This window comes from Nerophis ophidion, linkage group LG20 (genome assembly GCF_033978795.1).
Source record: "Nerophis ophidion isolate RoL-2023_Sa linkage group LG20, RoL_Noph_v1.0, whole genome shotgun sequence".
NCBI classification, from domain to species: domain Eukaryota; kingdom Metazoa; phylum Chordata; class Actinopteri; order Syngnathiformes; family Syngnathidae; genus Nerophis; species Nerophis ophidion.
In genome coordinates this window covers 15,481,205-15,502,178 of record NC_084630.1, presented here as the reverse complement: position 1 = coordinate 15,502,178, position 20,974 = coordinate 15,481,205, and the positions used below count along the sequence as shown (strand labels likewise).

The 20,974-nt window shown below is 39.5% G+C and overlaps 1 protein-coding gene across 2 annotated transcripts in view; it reads left to right on the top strand.

Annotated features, from left to right (window-relative positions):
* Positions 1–20,428, top strand: part of gcgrb (glucagon receptor b) — a 155,394-nt gene extending 134,966 nt beyond the window's left edge. For both annotated transcript variants that reach the window (XM_061880574.1, XM_061880573.1), the window contains exons 11-14: positions 4,449–4,537; positions 6,534–6,678; positions 11,281–11,322; positions 13,467–20,428. In XM_061880574.1, the coding sequence (XP_061736558.1) occupies positions 4,449–4,537; positions 6,534–6,678; positions 11,281–11,322; positions 13,467–13,877 (687 nt within the window). In that variant the 3' untranslated portion in view covers positions 13,878–20,428. The remainder of the gene's footprint in view (positions 1–4,448; positions 4,538–6,533; positions 6,679–11,280; positions 11,323–13,466) is intronic.
* The last annotated feature ends 546 nt before the right edge of the window (positions 20,429–20,974 follow it).

Below are 20,974 nucleotides of genomic sequence, written 5' to 3'. Positions count from 1 at the left end.
GGCCGTAATGGCATGTGTTGCAATGTTAATATTTCATCATTGATGTATAAACTATCAGACTGTGTGGTCGGTAGTAGTGGGTTTCGGTAGGCCTTTGAAGTGATGCAATGACCAAGTATCTTTCTGGACTTCAAACACAGCTAGGGAAGATGGAGCAGTGGCATCATCTCTACAGCAATGTAACCTTGAGAAGACAAAACATGATGGTTGCCAAAACGTCAGGGATGTTTGCACTTTTGATGCTGGATGTGGATGGAGTAGATAGACTAGAATAGATCAATCAATCAATGTTTATTTATATAGCCCCAAATCACAAATGTCTCAAAGGACTGCACAAATCATTACAACTACAACATCCTCGGAAGAACCCACGAAAGGGCAAGGAAAACTCACACCCAGTGAGCAGGGAGAATTCACATCCAGTGGGACGCCAGTGACAATGCTGACTATGAGAAACCTTGGAGAGGACCTCAGATGTGGGCAACCCCCCCCCCTCTAGGGGACCGAAAGCAATGGATGTCGAGCGGGTCCAACATGATACTGTGAAAGTTCAATCCATAGTGGCTCCAACACAGCCGCGAGAGTTCAGTTCAAGCGGATCCAAGACAGCAGCGAGAGTCCCGTCCACAGGAGACCATCTCAAGCGGAGGCGGATCAGCAGCGTAGAGATGTCCCCAACCGATACAGGCGAGCGGTCCATCCTGGGTCCCGACGAGCGGTCCATCCTGGGTCTCGACTCTGGACAGCCAGTACTTCATTCGTGGTCATCGGACCGGACCCCCTCCGCAAGGGAGGGGGGGACATAGGAGAAAGAAAAGAAGCGGCAGATCAACTGGTCTAAAAAGGAGGTCTATTTAAAGGCTAGAGTATACAGATGAGTTTTAAGGTGAGACTTAAATGCTTCTACTGAGGTAGCATCTCGAACTGTTACCGGGAGGGCATTCCAGAGTACTGGAGCCCGAACGGAAAACGCTCTATAGCCCGCAGACTTTTTTTGGGCTCTAGGAATCACTAATAAGCCGGAGTCTTTTGAACGCAGATTTCTTGCCGGGACATATGGTACAATACAATCGGCAAGATAGGCTGGAGCTAGACCGTGTAGTATTTTATACGTAAGTAGTAAAACCTTAAAGTCACATCTTAAGTGCACAGGAAGCCAGTGCAGGTGAGCCAGTACAGGCGTAATATGATCAAACTTTCTTGCTCTTGTCAAAAGTTTAGCAGCCGCATTTTGTACCAACTGTAATCTTTTAATGCTAGACATGGGGAGACCCGAAAATAGTACGTTACAGTAATCGAAACGAGACGTAATAAACGCATGGATAATGACCTCGGCGTCTTTAGTGGACAGAATGGAGCGAATTTTAGCGATATTTTAGCGATTAGATGGGTAGATAGCGATATTAAATGGGTAGATAGAGAAAGAATAGGCCTGGCGGATGGATGGATGGATAAAACACTTCAGTTTCCAAAGAGAAAATGTTATCCCAAATGGTCATCAACAACAATAAAAGCACTGATACATAGATGCACCACATGAATATTACACTATTCTCACATGTGATGTGTGTTGGCGTGTGTGTGTGTTGCTATGTATGCATCCTTCATGGCAATTATTGTTATAGTTGTATGAAATAAGATTGTATATGATACAACAATATTGTATGCACCTGACGGATGGATATAAATGCACACTTTAGACAAATGGAAAGCTAGTGATTGTATCAATGGATGTGCTCTGCCATTACGTAGGGTTCTGTACTGGATCTCCTTGTATTTGTTTTTGCATGTGTGTGTGTGTGTGTGTGTGTGTGTGTGTGTGTGTGTGTGTGTGTGTGTGTGTGTTGTTGTATTTCTACCCTTCTTGAGACATAAACAAGGAAAAGTACCTTCCATATGAGGACCGGTGAACAAGTCAGGACACAAATCATGGCCCTAATACTGCAAACCATTGCATCTAATAGAGCAGTGGTTCTCAAATGGGGGTACTTGAAGGTATGCCAAGGGGTACGTGAGATTTTTTTTTTAAATACCGTATTTCCTTGAATTGCCGCCGGGGCGCTAATTAATTCAAAACCTCTTCTCACCCCTGCGCTTACCAAAGGCATGCGGTAAAAGTAAGCATGCACTAATTCTTTTAAAACCTCTTCTCACTCCGGCACTTACCAAAGGTATGCAGTAAAAATTTGAGTGTGATGTAAGCTTGGACCTTAAATCCTACTGAATAGCTCTTAATGTTTTTCCCTTTATGCGATTTCAAATTACCGGTATTGAAATCAATACGAGTTTGACCAGGCAGTAATACTAAGCATGCGCCAATTATTTTGGGAATCGAGTTTAATCCGGCATTAATTCAAGGCAGGCGCATACTATATGCCCTGCGGCAATTCAAAAAAACACGGTATTCTAAAATATAGCAATAATTCAAAAATCCTTTATAAATATATTTATTGAATAATACTTCAACAAAATATGAATGTAAATTCATAAACTGTGAAAAGAAATGCAACAATGCAATATTCAGTGTTGACAGCTAGATTTTTTGTGGACATGTTTCATAAATATTGAGGTTAAAGATTTCTTTTTTTCTGAAGAAATGTTTAGAATGAAGTTGATGAATCCAGGTGGATCTCTATTACAATCCCCAAAGAGGGCACTTTAAGTTGATGATTACTTCTATGTGTAGACATCTTTATTTATAATTGAATCACTTGTCTATTTTTTAACAAGTTTTTAGCTATTTTTACATCTTTTTTTCCAAAAAGTTCAAGAAAGACCACTACAAATGAGCAACATTTTGCACTGTTATATAATTTAATAAATCAGAAAGTGATGACATAGTGCTGTAATTTACTTCTTTATCTCTTTTTTTCAACCAAAAATGCTTTGCTCTGATTAGGGGGTGCTTGAATTAAAAACATTTTCGCAGAGGGTACATCACTGAAAAAAGGTTGAGAACCACTGTAATAGAGAATGTCTCACTTGCAACCCTGGTGGGGAAATCTATCCAAATTAGGGTGGTTCCAAAAAGGAGGGATTTTTCAAATTGACTGTGTTTCGGTTTTAAAAGTGCTCCCCCTCTGGTCAACATATGTAATAACAAGTGTGTGTAAGAAATTGAAATGTGCCCCATTTGGCCAAAATTTATTAAAACAAATAAATACAGAGGTCCTGAGTAGTCCTGGGTTCAAGCCCGAGCTCGCGATCTTTCTGTGTGGAGTTTGCATGTTCTCCCCGGGACTGCGTGGGTTCCCTCCGGGTTCCTCACACCGCCAAAGACATGCACCTGGAGATAGGTTGATTGGCAAAACTAAATGGTCCCTAGTGTGTGAATGTGAGTGTGAATGTTGTTTGTCTATGTGTGTTGGCCCTGTGATGAGGTGGTGACTTGTCCAGGGTGCAGCTACAGCTGAGATAGGGACAAGCGGTAGAAAATGGATGGATGTGTATAGAGACATACTGTAATAATATGAAGTAAATGAAGATTAAAAACCAATGACAAACAAAAAATATATAAATTAACTAAAATCAGTCTTTTTCCTCACAATGTGTTGACTTTTTACTTATAAAATTGGGAACAATTTCTCATAATATTTCTGTTTCTGTAATACTGCAAAATTTCCTTGTAAAATTCTTGCTTTTTAATGTAAAATTATTACTTTTTTACGTAAAATTATTACTTTTTGATAGAAATTGGTGACATTTGTCATAACATTCTGACTTTGATCACAATATTGCCAATTGTTTTGTTGTTCTTGTAAAATACTGACATTTTTGGAGTAAACTTATGACTTTTGTCACCTTTTTGCCCATTCAAATTCCAATTATTATAATAATATTGCCAATTTTTTTTTTTTACGTTTTCTTATAGAATTGCGACTTTAGTCGAGTAAGATTACGACTCTTCATAAAATTGCCAAAACGTTAAGGTGGTCTTGTAGAATTGCGACTGTTATTGAGTAAAATTCCAACTTTTATCATAATATTGCACAAATGTTCAGTTTTTCTTGTAAAATATTGACTTGCGTTGAGTAAAAGTACGACTTTTATTATAAAAATGGCAAAATTCTAAGTTTTACCTGTGAAATTGTGATCTTTTTCTTGTAAAATTCCAACTCATTTTTCCCAATAAGTTTTTTATATCTGCATAGTATGTATAAAGTATTAATGTTGTAAATACAAATCTTTATATATCTAGTAAAGGAGGTCCTAAAGAGGGAGTCATTTTTTCAGAGGTCTCAGGAAGGTAACAAATACAAGGAAGTGTGTGCATGTGTGTGTGTGTGTGTGTGTGTGTGTGTGTGTGTGTGTGTGTGTGTGTGTGTGTGTGTGTGTGTGTGTGTGTGTGTGTGTGTGTGTGTGTCCGGCTCAAGTCAAGCAGGAAGGACTCAAGTGTTGGAAGTCCTGTAACCCAATTATAGTCATATTTCTGTCCCCTCTCATTACAGATCAATTTTTTTATTTTCATTCGAATCATCAAAATCCTGATGTCTAAACTGAGAGCTCACCAGATGAGATACACGGACTACAAGTTCAGGTCAGAAACCGGTTTCAAACCACTTATATTCAGTTTGTATCCCGCATGCAAATATTTTATATGCATATATACTGGATTCACAAGTTTTTACCTAAACTTTTATTATAGGTACCACTGGTGCCTTGACATATAACATGTTCTGTGACGAAGCTCTCATATCTCATATACATTTTCTGCCTTGAAATGAATTGAAATCCAATTATTCCATGCCTCCCCCAGCCCCGGCCCCTCAAGAATATTTTTTTCAAATTTCAACATGTAACATTTGTTTAAGTAAAACAAACAAACGCCTGGATAAGTGGTTCACAAACTGTCTATCCATGGTCAGAAAAAAATCTGGATGACCATGTACCACCATAGAGACCAATATTGAAATACGGTAGCATAATAGACCTTAGTATTAATTAGAAACAAGGCAGCAGTTTAATTTAACAAGTATTTTTTACTATTTCGGTCACTCTAACATTACACACAATTTGAACAGTAACACTGTGTTTGAATAAAGGAAAATAAAACACACCTTTTAATTAAGTGATCCTTTGGCATATGACTTAATGGAGCCCGCGTTTAAAAATCACTGTTAGTTGTTTATTGAGTATGTCATAGTCAACTCCACAGCATACATGTAGTACATAATATACATACATACCTCTATTGAACAGTCTTGTGCTCAATGGCGATATTATTATTTCACAAAAAAAGAACATTTAATCAAGAAAATAAAATAAAATACAATTAAAATAAACAAATCTCAAAAGGTTAATGGGAAGAAGTATAAACTTTTTGAATCCCCCCTTTTTTACATAGTTACTTTAACTAATATCCACATTAAATCACATTTATCTGGATCCACATAACTCAATTTGCCCAGAACTATGTGATAGCAATTCTCAATATCTCATCATCAGTAAGTCATATAAGTCATTCATACTCACATTGAAAATAAGCCTAGACCACACCACACCGAACCAAAATATTAGATTTATACAATTTCTTAAAATGCTCAATTTTTGAACAGTGTTTGACTTCATTAAGGTATAGAAACAATACAACCAGTGACGGACCGTGCGTTTCCCACCTAGGCCTTCAGTGATCTCTGACTTCAATGATTACCTCTCAAAATACCAAAATTGATATCATCACAAGACCATTGCTGGAGAAATACTATCCAGAAACACATTTACGCCCTACACTGCATTGAACCACATCAACAGTGTACAAAACGGGTTGTTTTCTGGGGCATTTAAAAATCAACCCTTATATGTTCCCCTAATGTCCAAATAACTCTAAATGAAGTCTTTGTTACTTAAACTATGTTCCCCATACTAAAGTGTTACCCACTTAATATATCGACATTTGATTGTTTGTAGTGTGAAACACACACTCTAGGTGTGGCCAAATTATTCTCCGCATTTGACCCTAAAGTGTTACCCACTTAATATATCGACATTTGATTGTTTGTAGTGTGAAACACACACTCTAGGTGTGGCCAAATTAATCTCCGCATTTGACCCATCACCCTTGATCACCCCCTGGGCGGTGAGGGGAGCAGTGAGCAGCAGCGGTGGCCACGCCCAGGAATAATTTTTAGTGATTTAACCCCCAATTCCAACCTTTGATGCTGAGTGTCAAGCAGGGAGGTAATGGGTCCCGTTGTATAGTCTTTGGTATGACTCGGCCGGCGGACACTAAAAGTGTGACAATCATCGGTACTTTAACTTTTAACTTTAAATTAAAATACAAAATCCAAACAAACCCAGCGTCATTTAGTTTAACGATTGTAGTCAAGTCAAAGAATCCTTCAAAGGACATTTATATTCCCGCATTCCTTGCATTCATACACATGCGCGGATGCAGGGTGTGCATGAATTCCAATGTGAACCACGTCTCGCCAGAACAACTCAAACCCCGGTGCGGCCCTCGTAAACCGAGGTACCACTGCGCTACTACTAATGACCTAGTCAAATCTGATATTCATGTTTGTGTTTCGCTCCAGATTAGCAAAGTCGACTCTCACTCTCATCCCTCTGCTGGGGATTCACGCCATTCTCTTCACCTTTGTCATTGACGAGTCCGTCCCGAAAGGTTCAATGCTGCGCCTGATCCGACTCTTCTGTGACCTCCTGTTCAACTCCTTTCAGGTCAGAGTTCAACCGCACACATGATCTTTGTTTATCGGGCCTGCATTGCGTACATAAAAAAAATGTCGAACCATAATCCAGTCAATAAGAACTTGGAAATCATACACTGTAACAAATTTGGGGTAGAATTACACTATTGTTATGGTATTGACAGCTTTTGAATTGTTGCTTTAATTAAAGAGGTACCATAAATCTACTGCAGGGGCGCTCACACTTTTACTGCAGGGGAGCTACTTTTCAATTGACCAAGTCAAGGAGATCTACCTCATTCCTATTTATAATTTATATTTATTTATTTATGAAAGAGACATTTTTGTTAACAAGTTAATGGTGTTTAATGATAATATAAGCATGTTTAACACACATGGATTCCTTTCTTTCATGAAGACAAGAATATAAGTTGGTGTATTTGATTCTGATTACTTGCATTGATTGGAATTAGACAGTGGTGCTGATAACGTCCGCATTTTCAAATGGAGGAAAAAAAAAAGTCCTCCTTTCTGTCCAATACCACATGAAAGTGGTTGGATTTGGCATCTCATTTGTCCAATTTGCATACTCGTTTTTAAACACTTTGTTATGAGAGTAGCATATGTGTGTGGCCCTTTAATGTCTGGCAGCAGGTGAGTGACGTCAGTGAGTGTGCGGGTGGGCAAGCAAGTGAGAAAGCGGTCGCTGAGGGCGGGGGAGAAATACATTGGCATCAAACTCCGTAGCTTGCTAGCTTGTGCACGCTAGCTTTCTGAGACTCTTATTTTGTTAGCACAGGCAGGATGAAACAGGTCTTTTATGGTGAAGACAGGAACTGATTAACGTGGACTCCGACTTAAACAAGTTGAAAAACTTATTCGGGTGTTACCAGTTAGTGGTCAATTGTACGGAATATGTACTGCACTGTGCAATCTACTAATAAAAGTATCAATCAATCAATCAAACTGTGCAGTCGGTCTTTAGAGTTTTGACAGTAGGTCTCTAGAAATAAAATGTGATTCTCTGCGTCCGCCCTGTTAGTGATTTTTTTCTTAAATATGAGCTTGCAGCAGCCAACGTCATCTCACAAGATCCTCGGGTGCCGAGAATGTCAAACAACTGACGAAAGTGAAGTCTTGGTATGATTGAGGATTGCTCATTTTTATGTATATTTTTTAATGCCTGGCTTGAGATCGACTGACACACCCTCCGAGATCGACCAGTCGATCGCGATCGACGTAATGGGCACCCCTGATCTACTGTGTCTGGTTTAAACATCGATGACAACTATTAAAACAGACAAGAAGCCAAGAATCAAACAGTCAGAATTCAGTTTGGCTCAGTGAGAAGAAATGTGTACATCTGTACCCTTGTACAGTGTCATTAAGCTTTGCCAAAAGATTGCACACCTTCTTTTATTTGGACCTTCCCCGACCACATGGGAACAGCTGTTTCCAAAGGGATAAGGTCGTAAACAGCCATCGCCTTTGATTACAAAACAGTTCAAAAGAAAAGGTCGGTTCAAAAAAGAGGTCATAAAAGAGTTGAAAAAGAGGTTCGTAAAAGAGTTTAAAAAAAGAGGTGCCTGGAGGGGAGTCAGGCCCTGCTTCCTCTCAGCTTTCTAGTTCTTGGATCACGACAATACATGAAAGAAACAGAAATACCCTCATTTTGCTTCCCACCCTACAAAGTGGAGTTTTACAAGCCTTCTTCTTGGTACGTTCAAAGACAGCTTTCGGTCTTCTTGCTGGGAATTCATTTCAAAATAAAGTTTTTGTGATGACTTAGATAAAATTATTCTAACAACTGTATGTAACCTTCAGAGAGCCAGCATCCTCTGCAGTGGAAATAAAAAAGTCCACTTCAAAAGATGTTGTCAGGAGAATATTGATATGAAATACTCTGTAGTTGTGTATAAAAGTAAACCACATGAAAACGTACTCATGATCCAATTACTTCTGGACGATTTTGAGTGTAGTGTTGGAGTGGTAAGATTCCATCCATTTTCTACCGCTTATTCCCTTTGGGGTCGCGGGGGGCGCTGGTGCCTATCTCAGCTACAGTCGGACGGAAGGGGGGGGGGGTACCCCCTGGACAAGTCGCCACCTCATCGCAGGCCCGACACAGATAGATAGACAACATTCACACTCACATTCACACACTAGGGCCAATTTAATGTTGCCAATCAACCTATCCCCAGGTGTAAGTCGAGATTTATCGACAAAAATAATAAAGTTTCTTGCAGACAAATTCACTTGTTCCATAAAAGTTTCGACGTCGTGGCTCACGTTTTTTCAACAGCATCAAACATGCGCCAACGGTGAGTGACAGGAAGAGAAAAATGGGCAGCAACACTGTACGTCACCTGTGTCAAACACAGATCTGGCCAGCCACGTCGTTGAATGTGGCCTGTGAAATAACGTGCAATATTAAAGTGTTTTTATTTTCTCACTAAATGTATTGTTCTTTCCAATTTGACCTGAAAAAAAAAATGCACGTATTGCGTAAACAAAAGTATTTGGCCACCTGCCTTTACTCACATATGACCTTGAAGTGCCATCCCATGAAATTGTCCAAAATGTTTCGGCATCCTGGAGCCTTCTAAGTTCCTTTCACTATAACTAAGGAGCCAATCCCAAATCCTGAAAAACAACCCCACACCATAATTCCTCCTCCACCAAATTTCACACTCGGCACAATGCAGTGTAGCGTTCTCCTGGCAACCTTCAAACCCAGACTGGTCCATCAGATTGCAAGATGGAAAAGCGTGATTCATCACTACAGAGAACGCGTCTCCACTGCTCTAGAGTCCAGTGGCGACATGCTTTACATCACTGCATCTCGCGCATTGCATTGGAGTGGTGATGTTTGGCTTAGATGCAGCCGCGCGGCCATGGAAACCATTTCCATGAAGCTCTCTGCCTACTGTACGTGGGCTAATTGGAAGGTCACATGAAGTTTGGAGCTCTGTAGCAACTGACTGTGCAGAAAGTCTTTGCACTATGCACTTCAGCATCCACTAACCCTTCTCTGACAGTTTACGTGGCTTGCCACTTGGTGGCTGAGTTGCTGTTGTTCCCAAACTCTTCACTTTTCCTACAATAAAGTTGACTTTGGAATATTTAGGAACGAGGACATTTCACGACTGGATGTGTTGCACAGGTGGCATCCTATGACAGTTCCACGCTGGAAATCACTGAGAGCGGCCCATTCTTTTACAAATGTTTGTAGAAACAGTCTCCATGCCCAAGTGCTTGATTTTATACACCGGGCCAAGTGATTAGGACACCTGATTCTCATCATTTGAATGGGTGGCCAAATGCTTTTGGTAATGTAGTGTATTTCAAACTTTATTTCTATCTAATGATGCAACAAAATTATACACCGTCGTCATACATTACAAAACATTTTGTTAGAATTAAAAAAAAAACTTAAATATATGCTTGACATATGATTTCAACACAAGTTTACATTAAATTATAGACTGTAAAAATAGCAATAGACTTTACGGTAAAATTCTGGTGACTGAGCTGCCTTTCTGTTTTTTAACCAGAAACACGGCTTTTTGTACCGTTTTTCCCTACAAATTAATACACTATCAAAACTAAAAGATTTTACGGTGAAAAAAAACCTGGTAGCTCATTTAATTGAACTTTTACCATAAAAAAACTGTTTTACCATTTTTCCTTTTCATTTACAGTAATATTTTGTAAAAAAAAAAAAAATTTTTAAACTTTATTGAACTTTACCATAACAAAAAAAGAAAAAACAGTTTTACAATTTTACCTTTTCATTTACAGTGGTATTCTGTAAAAGTATTCTTCTTCCTCCAAACACGACGAGTTGAGTTTATACCAAAAAGTTCTATCTTGGTTTCATCTGACCACATGACGTTCTCCCAATCCTCTGCTGTATCATCCATGTATCCATTTTGGTATAAACTCAATTCGTCGTGTTTGGAGGAAGAAGAATACTGAGTTTCATCCCATGAACACCACACCTACTGTTAAGCATGGGGGTGGAAACATCATGCTTTGGGGCAGTTTTTCTGCTTAGGGGACAGGACGATTGATCCGTGTTAAGGAAAGAATGAATGGGGCCATGTATCGTGAGATTTTGAGCCAAAACCTCCTTCCATCAGTGAGAGCTTTGAATAGTTGACCAAATACTTATTTTTCACCAAAATTTACAAATAAATTCTTTAAAATTCCTACAATGTGAATTCCTGGATTTTTTTTTTCACATTCTGTCTCTCACAGTTGAAGTGTACCTATGATGAAAATTACAGACCTCTGTCATCATTTTAAGAGGGAGAACTTGCACAATCGGTGGCTGACTAAATGTTTTTTTGCCCCACTGTATATGTATATTGGTTTGAGTTTTTTCTTGCCCTGATGTGGGATCTGAGCCGAGAATGTCGTTGTGGCTTGTGTAGCCCTTTGAAAAACTTGTCATTAAGGGCTATATAAATACACTTTGATTGATTGATTGATTGATTGATTGATGACTGGTTGTTTATCAAAATAATATGGTTGCTGCCCTTGTGCCTCCTCACTAAATGTGTTTTTAAAGAACATCCCTAAAAAAAAGACACACACAAGATTTTTCTCACAGTTCATATTTTCTTTGCAGGGCTTGCTGGTTGCCATCTTGTACTGCTTTGTCAACAAAGAGGTAAGACGGACAAGCTCATGTTGACTGTTTGTGGTGCAGATTATTGACAACAATTTATTTTTGTATTTTTTTTTTCTCTTAAACCTTTGTTCTGGATCAGGGGTGTCAAACTCATTTTAGATCGGGGGCCACGTGGACAAAAATCCACTCCCAAGTGGGCTGAACTGGTAAAATCACGGCACGATAATTTAAACAAAAAGACAACTTCAGATTGTTTTCTCGGTTTAAGAATAGAACATGAACATTCTGAAAATGCACAAATCATAATGTTTCATACTTACATGTTGCGGTTAATAGTATATACACTTTGTTGTTATTTATATTTTCTGAATAAATTATGTGATAATGTTCATCAGTCAACTGTGTTAATTTTCAATCTATCAAGATAAAAAAAATTACATCAAAATGAAATTACAGTATGTTATTTATGTAGTTTGATCATTTTCCTTGACTGATGGACTAACATGTGGTTGGTTTATTTTGTGCTCTTGTAGCCTCATCTACAAAGACACAAATAATTGCTATTGCGACATCCAGTGGACACATTTAGTACAGCTGTTTCTTTCATTAAAAAAATCAGGTACATTTTTATACAGAGCAAACTAATCCTGCTGATATGTACAATGAGGTGGAAGGAGACGGCACAACACAGGAAGTCTCGCTCAACAAGCTTTATTGAGCTTTAGATGAGTGAGTGGAGCATGTATGCTGCTACATCTGTGCATGTAAGATTATGTGCAGAAATTAACAAGTTACTATTTACCAAGAGTTTGTTGTTAGTGTGTGTTGGTTGCCCAAAACGGCCTGGACAGAAAGATGTCCGTGATCCAAGCGTGAGGTCCGTGGGGCTGGAGAGCGGATTCCTGAAGTTCGGGTCCAAAGCAAGGGAAGTCGAGGATCGAGGGCAGTCATGGTCCAGAGGGAGATCCAGAGAAGTGAGACGCATAGCCCACTTCTAAGGTGACGGAAAATACTGCGGGAACAGGGAAACGACAGGAACAAGTCAGAACAAGGAGAGCAGACACAGAGTCAGAGACACTAAGCTTACTGTGAACAGAGAACTACGTTCTGGCGCTGAATCGTCTGCTACATTGGTTTTTATACTGCTGAGGTTCATCAGAACCAGGTTCGCTGATCGCAGATTTGCCCGCGGCCGTGTAAGCGCGTGGCCGCGGTATGAGCAGGGCGCTCCGGCCGCTCTCTTAGCGGAGCTTCTTGCTGCTCCAGCACTGGAGGGAATGACAGTGTGTGCATGCGTCGTAACACCCGTGGGCGTGATCCCATCCTCGGGCCGTACGTTTGACACCTCTGTTCTAGATTCCTTTTGTTATACTTGTTTACTGAATGGAGCAGACACAATGACAATCTACTGAGCCAGTGGTTCTCAAATGGGGGTACGCGTACCCCTGGGGGTACTTAAAGGTATGCCAAGGGGGTACCTGAGATTTTTCAAAAATATTCTAAAAATAGCAACACGTCAAAAATCCTTTATAAATATATTTATTGAATAATGTTTCAACAAAATATGAATGTAAGCTCATAAATTGTGAAAAGAAATGCAACAATGCAATATTCAGTGTTGAGACTAGATTTTTTGTGGACATGTTCCATAAATATTGATGTTAAAGATTTCTTTTTTTGTGAAGAAATGTTTAGAATTAAGTTCATGAATCCAGATGGATCTCTATTGCATTCCCCAAAGAGGGCACTTTAAGTTGATGATTACTTCTATGTGTAGAAATCTTTATACATAATTTAATCACTTGTTTATTTTTCAACAAGTTTTTAGTTATTTTTCTTGATTTTTTTCCAAATAGTTCAAGAAAGACCACTACAAATGAGCAATATTTTGCACTGTTGTACAATTTAATAAATCCGAAACTGATGACATAGTGCTGTATTTTACTTCTTTATCTCTTTTTTTCAACCAAAAATGTTTTGCTCTGATTAGGGGGTACTTGAATTAAAAAAATGTTCACGGGGGTACATCACTGAAAAAAGGCTGAGAACCACTGTACTGAGCAATGCACTTAGAAATTGTTTTTTTTTTTTTTGGAACGAGACATCCATCCATTAGAGTGCCTTATTTAATCTTCCTAATCCTCTTCATATGGCTACTGCTCTGTAATCGCATCCTCCCCCAGGTGCAGTCAGAGATGCTCAAAAAGTGGAAGAGGTGGAAGCTGGGTAAGGACATCGACGAGGAGTACCGTCACACCCACAGCCAGACGCCGCACATGAAAAGCGGCAGCATTGCCACGGGCAATATACCCGATCTCCATGACAATAACACCAGTGACCCCAGCGGCGGCTCACTGGGGACACTTCAACTCAACAAAGCTGACAAAGGCGCGTCCTGCTCCACGCCAGCGGAGGAGAACCGCAGACTGGTTGTCTCCTACAGCAACGGCATGGGGGAAATCCGGCCCTCAGGCGGCAAACCCGGGTTCCATTTCTCCTTCTACTCAAAGCGAGGTGCCGCCATCCACACCAACACCGCCACGGAAGATCTGTGTCTGGAAGAGAAGGCGAAGGAAGGGGAGGAAACCGTCTGATGTGTTGGGACCGATGGTTTTACAAACCCCGTTTCCATATGAGTTGGGAAATTGTGTTAGATGTAAATATAAACGGAATACAATGATTTGCAAATCATTTTCAACCCATATTCAGTTGAATATGCTACAAAGACAACATATTTGATGTTCAAACTCATAAACATTTTTTATTTGTGCAAATAATCATTAACTTTAGAATTTCATGCCAGCAACACGTGACAAAGAAGTTGGGAAAGGTGGCAATAAATACTGATAAAGTTGAGAAATGCTCATCAAACACTTATTTGGAACATCCCACAGGTGTCCAGGCTAATTGGGAACAGGTGGGTGCCATGATTGGGTATAAATGCAGCTTCCATGAAATGCTATGTAATTCACAAACAAGGATGGGGCGAGGGGTCACCAATTTGTAAGCAAAATGTCGAACAGTTTTAGAACAACATTTCTCATCGAGCTATTGCAAGGAATTTAGGGATTTTACCATCTTCGGTCCGTAAAAATCATCAAACGGTTCAGAGAATCTGGAGAAATCACTGCACGTAAGCGATGATATAACGGACTTTTGATCCCTCAGGCGGTACTACATCAAAAACCGACATCAGTGTGTAAAGGATATCACCACATGGGCTCAGGAACACTTCATAAAACTACTGTCAGTAACTACAGTTGGTTGCTACATCTGTAAGTGCAAGTTAAAACTCTACAATGCAAAGCGAATGTCATTTATCAACAACACCCAGGAACGCCGCCGGCTTCGCTGGGCCCGAGCTCATCTAAGATGGACTGATGCAAAGTGGTAAAGTGTTCTGTGGTCTGACAAGTCCACATTTCAAATTATATTTGGAAACTGTGGACGTGGTGTCCTCTGGAACAAAGAGGAAAATAAGCATCCGGATTTTTATAGATGCAAAGTTCAAAAGCCAGCATCTGTGATGGTATGGGGGTGTATTAGTGCCCAAGGCATGGGTAACTTACACATCTGTGACGGTACCATTAATGCTGAAAGGTACATACAGGTTTTGAAACAACATATTCTGCCATCTAAGCGCCGTCTTTTTCATGGACGCCCCTGCTTATTTCAGCAAGACAATGCCAAGCCACATTAAGCACGTATTACAAGAGCGTGGCTTCGTAAAAAAAGAATGCGGGTACTTTCCTGGGCCGCCTGCAGTCCAATAATGTCTCCCATCGAAAATTTGTGGCGCATTATGAAGCGTAAAATACGGCAGCGGAGACCCCGGACTGAAGCTCTACATAAAACAAGAATGGGAAATAAATCCACTTTCAAAGCTTCAACAATTAGTTTCCTCAGTTCCCAAACGTTTGAGTGTTGTTAGAAGAAAATGTGATGTAACACAGTGGTGAACATGCCCTTTCCCAACTACTTTGGCACGTGTTGCAGCCATGAAATACTAAGATAAATATTATTTGCAAAAAACAACAAAGTTTATAAGTTTGAACATCAAATATTTTGTCTTTGTAGTGCATTCAATTGAATATGGGTTGAAAAGGATTTGCAAATCATTGTATTCCGTTTATATTTACATCTAACACAATTTCCCAACTCATATGGATACAGGGTTTGTACAACAGACAGGGACCATTTCAAAGACTTAAGACATCTAGAATGATCAAACATGAGGATTAAATGAAAGTCATATACCGTATTTCTAGGACCAAAGGGCATACCGGAGTATAAGGCGCATTAAAGGGGTCATATGTTTTTTTTTTCTACCTTTAGAACACTTCCTTGTGGTCTACATCAGTGTTTTTCAACCTTTTTTGAGCCAAGGCACTTTTTTTATTTTTATTTTAAAAATACAGAGGCACACCACCAGCAGAAATCATTAACAAATGAAACTCAGTAGACAGTAAAAAGTCGTTGTCGCAATTGTTGGATATGACTTTAAATCATAACCAAGCATGCATCACTATAGCTCTTGTCTCAAAGTAGGTGTACTGTCACCACCTGTCACATCACGCCGGGACTTATTTGGAGTTTTTTTGTTTGTGCTCCTGTGCATAGTGTTTTGGTTCTTGTCTTGCGCTCCTATTTTGGTGGCTTTTCCTTTTTTTGGTATTTTGCTGCTGCGGTTCCATGTCCTTCTTTGAGCGCTATTCCCCACACCTGCTTTGTTTTAGCAATCAAGACTATTTAAGTTGTTGCTATCTATTTTTGTGTGGACATTGTTGATTGTCATGTCATGTACATATGTACTTTGTGGACGCCGTCTGCTGCTCCCACACGCTGTAAGTCTTTGCTGTCGTCCAGCATTTTGTTTTTGTTTACTTTGTCGCCATTTCCGTTTTAGTTTTGTTCTGCATAGGCCACCCTCAAGCTTTAATGCCTTTTCTTAGGGGCACCTTTTGTTTATTTTTGGTTTAAGCATTAGACACTTATGTATCTGCACGCTGCCTCCCGCTGTCGCCTGCATATTGTGATCATGACTAACCATCGTCGTCTCACACGACGTGTTACCGACATCTGAAAGCAATTAGCAACCTGCTGCCACCTACTGATATGGAATAGTATTACATGGTTACTCTGCCGAGCTCTAGATACCGCCGACACTCAACAACGGCACATTATTTGCCGATTATAGTTACTGGCTTATTTCCTTTAGGGTCGCGGGGGGCACTGCTGCCTATCTCAGCTACAATCGAGCGGAAGGCGGAGTACACTCTGGACAAGTCCCCAGCTCATCGCAGGGCCTTGCAAAAAATATTTTTACCCCAAATAGATGAAACTACATAATCTCCCACGGCACAACAGACTCTATCTCACGGCACACTAGTTGAAAAATTAGAGGTTGAAAAACACTGGTCTACACAACATGTAATGGTGATTCTTTGGTCAAAATGTTACACAGATTATGTTTTACAGACCATCTTCAAGCCGCTTTCTGACGGTTTTGTCGGCGGTTTTATTTACGTGGCTCCACTCCCAACAGCGTCTTCTCCCCGTCATCTTTGTTGGACCATAGTTTCTATTCCGTAAATTAGAACTGTACGCTACTTTAAATTAAAAATGGTAGCAGCGACGGATGCATGCTTCACAACAAGAGGTGGAAAAGAAGGTGGATCTTATGGACTATATTGTCGGACTACAGTGGCGGACCCGCGCAAAGCACTTTGGGTAAACCTTTACCATTTATGGATAATCCGCTGACGTCAATTGAACAGGCATCATCCTGTAGTCCACACCTATATTTTATGTGTGACTGCCATCTACTGGTCACACTTACCGTTGCGCCATGTACCAAATAAAATAGTTTCAAGGTCGGTAAGCACAACCAGAATTAAGGCGCAATGTCGATTTTTGAGAAAATGAAAGGATTTTAAGTGCGCCTTATAGTCAGAAAAAAAAATATGGTACTGTACAGCGTTTGAGTGTGTTTGTGTCCGTGTACTTATGTTGTTGGGGTTATGCTCGTGTGTCTACTTGCTGCAATGGATGCACATTTGTGGTACTCTTCAAATTAATATTCTCAGTATCTTTGTATTTTGTACTGTTTCTTGTATTATAGAATTGAATGTGAGGCTAATTTAAAGGGCAACTGCAGATTTTGGGGAATTTTGCCTCTTGTTCACAATCATTATGAAAGCCATGATGATGGACGTTATTTCTGTTGCATTCTAAATATTATATAAATGCGATCAAAAGTTTGCTTACAAAGGAGCCTATGGGAGCCGTGCAATTCCGCATACAAAGCCTTTAAAAATAAATCCAAATACCTTCAATAAGGTTTTATATACATGATGTAAGTATATATGTAATGTAACAGGCACATTTTTTATTAACATTTAATATTTGCGTATTTTGATCATTTTAAGCATATGCGGCGCATCCATTTTAAAAAACGCATCACATTTTCTTTTTGTTTTCTTCATCACTGATTATTACTCACTGCAGACTATGAGAGCCAACAAGCATAATAAAACATCACTTACTGTGCAAAGTCTGCTGTCATTAGGATGCTGACTGCTAGGATGTTCATATACTCCCATTTAGGTGACGATCGTTACATAATTCTCGCAAAGAAACAGGGTTGCGGGATGATGGGGACCAAGCGTCTTTTCTTGTCGTATTGGACATTTTCGGGTCCTGAATGGCTGTCAAAGTGTACCAACTTGTCGGAATACCTACTCAGACTTCTTCTGTGCAGGTGAGATGCATGATTTATGATTTACAATAAACTTACAGGGAGCAAAGAAGCAAGGAAGTAGCACTTGATGATGTAAACGTAGGCACATACAGTAGTGATCATGTCTTCGCAATAAATAGTTTGTCTGCGTTAGCGCTTATAATAACAATGTCACTAATACTTGGTTAATATGCATATCATAAAATGAAAGTGGAGTATTGTTGGCTATTTTTCAATGATTATTTATTGGCAAAATAGTGGAGCTCCCATTTATGTGTATAAATACATATAAATAAATATATATAAATCGGTATAGCTTGGTTGGTAGAGTGGCCATGCCAGCAACCTGAGGGTTCCAGGTTCGATCCCCGCTCCATCATCCGAGTCACTACCGTTTTGTCCTTGGGCAAGACACTTTACCCACCTGCTCCCAGTGCCACCCACACTGGTTTAAATGTAACTTAGATATATTTTCACAATGTAAAGCGCTTTGAGTCACTTGAGAAAAGCGCTATATAAAAATAATTCACTTTACTTATTTACGTTTCTTTGATATTTAGAATGCATTTAAAAAAATATATATATATATATACATACATATATATATCCATTTTCATGTCTTTCATAATGATTGTGAACGACAGCCAAAGAAGTGCAGTTTACCTTTAAAAGCGTCTCCAACGTATTGAACCATGACGACCATAAAGCCGTGCTGTGTTGCTGGGCCACGCTTGCTGTATGTCAAATGCGTTGTGGTTTTAAAAGTGACCTAAGCCAAATGAGAAAACAATGTAATGAAATGTTTGTGTGTTCAAGTCATTATTGAACTAACCCATGCAAACGGGGTTGGTTTCTCTCCATGTTTTATACAATAAGCTTCTCCTTTTCATCAAATGCGAATGTATATGCAAATATACTTTGAGTGTAATTATGTTGGAATCCTGACATTTTACAAGGACTTGAACTACAATGAAATGTGTGTACCGGACACCACATCTGTGAGATTTAACATGTGTACATAGTATAGCTGAAAAGCTAACACAAGCTTTAAAGCAGCATTGTCATGCCATCATTTTTCGTAACTTACAGTTATGTTCTGTGGAATTGTGTACACTTCGATGAAAGCCCTTACAAAAGGGAGTTTTCATTATAGGGGAGAAGGTCATACATTTTGTAACGTGCTGCACAGTCCTTTCAAGAGAAAAAAAAACAAAACACCATAGTCAAGGACCTCTTTTTCCATTAATTTTTTTTTCTCTTTAACTTTGAAGAAAAATGTTCGGTAACACTTAACTATGGGGAACATATTCACCATTAATTAGTTGCTTATTAACATGCAAATTGGTAACATATTGGCTCGTAATTAGTCATTATTAAGTAATCATTGATGCCTTATTCTGCATGACCCTAACCCTCTAACCCTAATACAGTAACTCTAAATTAAGTCTTTGTTACATACAATATGTTCCCCTTTAGCATGAGTGTCAAACTCTGGCCCGCGGGCCAAATCTGTAATTTAATTTGGCCCTTGAGGCAATATCAATTCAGCATTGGAGCTGGCCCGCCGGTGTTATACAGCGTCGGTGCCGCTGTAACACCGCATTCACCGCTAATACTCATACTTGCCAACCCTCCTAATTTTCCCGGTAGACTCCCGAAGTTCAGTGCCCCTTCCGAAAATCTCCCGGGGCAACCATTCTCCCGAATTTCTACCGATTTCCACCTGGACAACTATATTGGGGGCGTGCATTTAAGGCACTGCCTTTAGCGTTCTCTACAACCTGTCGTCACGTCCGCTTTTCCTCCATACTAACAGCGTGTCACATAATATTTGTGGCTTTTACACACACACACACGCACAAGTGAATGCAAGGCATACTTGGTCAACAGCCATACAGGTCACACTGAGGGTGGCCGTATAACCAACTTTAACACTGTTACAAATATGCGCCACACTGTGAACCCACACTAAACAAGAATGACAAACACATTTCGGGTGAACATTCGCACCGTAACACAACAGAACAAATACCCAGACCCCCTTGCAGCACTAAATCTTCCAGGAAACTTCCAACAAACTGACAAATATTTAACGTTTTATTCATGCATTTTCTCTTGCTACTTCAAGGCTTGAATGTTTGGTTCATTCATTATTGTTATTTTATTTTCAAATTTATTATTAGCCTGTGGAAAATGTTTTATATTTACCTCAGAAGATTTTAAATAGAAAAAAAGGCATAACATTTTTATTTAAATTTTATTTGATATGCCATTGATATTTTTTAAATTATTATTATTATTATTTGAAACTGGATTTTGCATGTCACTAAAGTTGTATAAGCTTTGCTTGTTCAATATTTAATGCAAAACTTGTTTGGGTGCCTATTAAAAGGTTAATTTGTTCAACCTTGGCCCGCTGCTTTGTTCCGTTTAAAATTTTGGCCCACTCTGTATTTGAGTTTGACACCCCTACCCTATAGTGTCCAAATACCTCTTAATTAAGTCTTTGTTACTCATAATATGTCCCCCTTACTAAAGTGTTACCGATTGTTCCACTCAGAGCCAATAGCATTCTTTATGACTTTAGGCCAGGGGTCGGCAACCTAAAATGTTGAATGAGCCATATTGGACCAAAAATACAAAAACAAATATGTCTGGAGCCGCAAAAAAATAAAAGCCATATTACATACAGATAGTGTCATGAGATATAAATTGAATTAAGAGGACTTAAAGGAAACCAAATGAGCTCAAATATAGCTAAAAGTGAGGCACAATGATGCAATATGTATATATCCATCCATCCATCCATCATCTTCCGCTTATCCGAGGTCGGGTCGCGGGGGCAACAGCCTAAGCAGGGAAACCCAGACTTCCCTCTCCCCAGCCACTTCGTCTAGCTCTTCCCGGGGGATCCCGAGGCGTTCCCAGGCCAGCCGGGAGACATAGTCTTCC